General features: G+C 28.6%; 1 protein-coding gene across 1 annotated transcript; it reads left to right on the forward strand.

Moving 5' to 3' along the window:
• The first annotated feature begins 277 nt into the window (after positions 1-277).
• On the forward strand, positions 278-3,786 carry LOC124933807 (aspartic proteinase A1-like). The gene is made up of 10 exons (XM_047474250.1): positions 278-594; positions 687-757; positions 877-971; positions 1,062-1,174; positions 1,262-1,430; positions 1,508-1,547; positions 1,694-1,758; positions 1,837-1,956; positions 2,032-2,131; positions 3,680-3,786. The coding sequence occupies exons 1-10, from the start codon at positions 278-280 to the stop codon at positions 3,784-3,786; spliced, it is 1,197 nt and encodes a 398-aa protein (XP_047330206.1).
• The last annotated feature ends 1,036 nt before the right edge of the window (positions 3,787-4,822 follow it).

Genomic DNA, 4,822 nt, shown 5'->3' on the forward strand with positions numbered 1-4,822 from the left:
TGTGTGTAATTTGAAAAGGTCGGTAAAAATGGACGGATTTAGGAAATATATCCTCCTGGTTCATATGCTTTACTACTGGTGCTTTCTTCATCGTCACTAACACGATCATATATACATGCAATTTCATCCAAGTATTTCCAAATCATCGTTCTACTTCTCATTCTTTTTGCTACGTACGTACACGGCGCCGTCTGTCTGTCTGTCGGTGAGTAATCAATCACTTATTATATACATTTTCTGAATGAAGTTCTTCAAATTGCTTTGCAGGTGATCAAGCATGGGAACAAAGTTTAGAGCATCAGTTATCACTCTTTTTCTTTCATCCCTCCTTCTTGATCAGCTGGTGTTTTCTGAATCCAACGATGGATTAGTGAGAGTTGGACTGAAAAAGTTTAAGTTAGATGAAAACAACAGGATCGCTGCTCCTCGACTTACCCCGCAACTACCGGATTCTCAAAAGGATGGCGTCACTGTAAGGCTAAAGAATTACGATAACATGCAGTACTACGGTGAGATTTCAATCGGTACACCACCACAGAACTTCACTGTGCATTTTGATACAGGAAGCTCTAAAATGTGGATACCTTCATCAAGGTGCTGCTTATCTGTAACTGTAAGTGTGATCATTCATACAAATTTTATTAGGGGAGAAAATTGTGTTGAATTTGCCTATATTTTTGCTGCAGCGTTGGTGTTTCTTTGCCCGTCGTTCAAAAACATCTAAAAGGAACAAATACAATTCCTGTCGTTCAAGAACGTATAAAAAGAACGGTTGGTGTCTGTTGCAACTTTTATAGAAATAACTTCATGTAAGCAACAAAGCAGGAAGGTGATATTGAATTGAAACATAATAATTAATGTTGCTGTTTTGCACAGGAACATCTGCTGAGATACACTATGATTCAGGTTCAATATCTGGCAATGTTAGCCAAGACAATGTTATAGTTGGTGGTTTAACAATCAAGAATCAGGTTATATATACAACATTAGCCTTTCATAGATTTTCCAAATCATAATTTCTTTAATACTAATACTATACTTTAAGTTTACTACAACTACAGGGCTTTATTGAAGCAACAATACCGCCTGATTCTGCGTTTCAGTCTAGTAAGTTTGATGGCGTTCTTGGCCTTGGATTTAAGGAGCTAAATGATTTAGGTGTTGTTCCAGTATGGTATGCACCATCATATGCTAAATTAAAATTTGTTTTGATATTCCTCTTAAGATAAGATAAGGAGTAACCACTCATATTTGTTTGCAGGTACAACATGATGAATCAGGGTCTGATTCGGAATCAAGTATTCTCATTTCGGCTTGATAGAAACAAAAAAGAAGAGGAAGGAGGTGAACTTGTGTTTGGTGGGATTGATCCAAAGCATCACAAGGGGGACCATACTTATGTCCCTGTGACCGGAAAGGGTCATTGGCAGGTTGTGAAACTTATATACATATTTTTAATTTATATGGTTGTTTCTTTTAAAATCTTATAATGTGCTTGCTCTTGTAGTTTGCTACGAGTAATGTTTTAATCAATGGTCAATCAATAGGTGAGCTCTTTCATCAATCTTACATAAAAGATGAGGTCATTTCTTAAAATAAGAGATAATGTGTAATGGGAGGTCATGTTGGTAGCATGAAAAAGAAAGAAAAAGAGAGAACATGTCATTTATTGATTATAGAGTACATTTTGAAGGTGTGTGCAGATTTGATTGTTCTACCGTTGTGGATTCTGGAACTTCTTTGTTGTCAGGTCCAATGGTATGTGAAGCTGAAGAAGTGTTTTATTTTGTTGTTATACAATGGTCGATAAATAATAAATGATTTTAATAAGTGTAGACTGCAATTACCATGATAAACCATGAACTTGGAGTCAACGAAACAGGATTAGTAAGTCATGAATGTAAGTCAATTGTTGAAGAGTATGGACAAACCATTCTGAAAATGCTCCCAGGAGAGGTTGTTATTTATGTTACTGAAATTTGATTTTCCTTAAAATACACAAATTCTAATGTTGTCTTAAACTTTTAATAGGCTAACAAAATTTGTTCCCTAATTGGATTATGCCCAGTTAATGGAACTAAGAGTATCGAGGAAAGTGATGATAGAAGAACAATAGATGTTTACTCTATGGGTATGTGCAGAACTTGTGAAATGGTAGTTGTATGGATGGAGAGTCGGCTAATGAAGAAACAAACAGAAAATAATATTTTATACTATGTTAATAAGGTAAATATTTATTATTCTCACTTAAAATCATTTAATTAACTTTAGAATCAAATAAATTAAAAAGATAATGTTTACATCAGCTCTGTAATTCACTGTCAAGACCATTTGAATCATATTTTGTGGATTGTTCGCAAGTTTCCTCAATGCCTATAATTTCGTTTTTAATTGGCGATAGAAATTTTACTCTCTCATCTAAGGAGGTAAAAAATGTTTATCTTATTTTACCTTAATTCTTACATATTTTGTGTTTTTATTAAACTTGTTGATAAAATATTAATTTGTAATTTGAATTAGTATATATGGAAGGAAGGAGAAGGTGATTCTGAACAATGCATCAGTGGCTTTTTTTCCAATGTTGATTATTATTCTACATGGTTTGACACAATCTCTTTCCATTCTCTAGCTCAAATGAAAAAAAAATAAAAAATATATTGATGAATTTGTTATTATGTTTTCTATAAAGGATTTTGGGGGACATGTTCATGGGTCGTTATCACACCGTATTTGACTATGAAAAATCTAAAATTGGATTTGCAGATGCTGCATAATAATAATAACAATAATAAACACATATTTGTTATCTTTATTTATGTTTACAATAATATTTGAGTCATTTTATTCCATTCACAATATTTATATATATTGAGTGTTCATTAAACATGCATGCATTAAATCTCTTTTATTGATATCTTCTATTTCTTTTTAACTTATATTTTAAACTAGAATAGTCTCTCATTATCAAGAACTAGGATGGAGAATTGTATGTCAAATTTATTATAAATTTGTTAAAATATATATAACACAAACATTAAAATAAAATATATTAAATAAAAAACAAAACATTTATAATAACTAAATAAAATATTAATTCCCCTAATTTGACTATTGAATTTTAATGAAGTCATCATTTTGATTACCGAATTTTAGAAAATCGATAATCTACATGGCGACTTTTTATGAAAAAAAATGTCAAAACTCTCCCTTCGAAGAAATTCGGTAATTAAGTAAGAAACATCGTTTTGTATAACTTTAAAAATAAGAAATCTCAAATTTTAAGATTTAAAGAAAGATATTTCAAGTTTCTATTTACCTCACTAAAGAGCCCAATTTGACATTTCAATCAAAAATAAAATATATTTTATAAATTACAAAATAAACTTACCAAAATTTATTAAAATAATATATATATATAATGTTTAACTGTATCTAGATTGTCAGATTTTTGTTCAAGAAATATTATTGGAACTGTCCATATCTGGTTCATCCTTCGAAACCATAACACATCCTGAATCTGATAAAATACGATGAATTGAGACGGTATTTTGTAAATACGTAATTATTTTGCATATATTAATCATTTCTTTCTTTTCCGATAGTCTGGAAGAGACAAAAGAAAGATCTCAAGGCGATGGATGACTATCACTTACTTTTTTCCCTATGACCGAGTGAGCAGTTATTCTTGCTCTTCTTGAATCAGTTGCATTTGTTCTTGCTCTTCTTGAATCAGTTGCATTTAATTTGGGAAGGTGGCAGTTTGATCCGTCCATAAACTTGAAATAGTTAAATTTAAAAAATCTAATTAAAAATGTGATACACAATTCTAAAACTTTCCACACCTATGAATATAAATTCATAATTTTAACCAAGAAAACTAATAATACTTTATATTTTAAATTTAATATAAAAATTTATAAATATTTTATAATATTTTAAATTCGTTTATATAATTTTATAATTTATATATATTTTTAAATTTTATTTATTTATTCTCATAATTATATATATAACATCCATATATAATTATAATTTTTTAAACTTATTTTATATTTTAATAAAATAATCAATAAATATATATATATATATATATATATATATATATATATATATATATATATATATATATATATATATATATTCTGGATTGTAAGAATTTACGTGTAGCACGGTGGAGCGATTTAAATATTTTTGTTAGAATATAAACTCAATCGTTACAAACTGTTTGTAAGTATTCGACCGAAATATTTATTATTCTCATATATATATATATATCCAAATTAACGATGAATATTTTGAAATTAAGTATTATTATATAATTTATATAATTATATATATATATATATATATATATTTTATTAATATTTATATAAAATATTATGTAATATTTAAATTAATATTTATTTTTAATAAAATAGATAAAGTTAATAATTTTAAAAAGAAGTAAGGTGTATAATTTAAAAGGGATTTAGGAAATATAATCTAACCCTTTTTGTTCATTTGCTTTCCCGTAGTCACTTGCATAAACTACTTTGGAGAACAATTTCATCTTTAGAAATGTCCCCAATGCCTATTTTCGTTTTTAATTGGTTCTAGAAATTTTATCCTCTCGCCTAAGGACGTAAATAATTGTCTATCTTATTCAACCTTAATTGTTACATATTTTTGTGTTTTTATTGATCTAGTTGATAAAATATTAATTTGTTTTGAATTAGTATATATTGAAGACTGGAGAAGCTGATGCGACTCATTGCATAAGTGGCTTTACTTGCAATGATCTTCTTTCTCTTCACCGGACTTTCTGGTTTGAAATAATCTCTTT

This window comes from Impatiens glandulifera, chromosome 4 (genome assembly GCF_907164915.1).
Source record: "Impatiens glandulifera chromosome 4, dImpGla2.1, whole genome shotgun sequence".
In the NCBI taxonomy this organism is placed as follows: domain Eukaryota; kingdom Viridiplantae; phylum Streptophyta; class Magnoliopsida; order Ericales; family Balsaminaceae; genus Impatiens; species Impatiens glandulifera.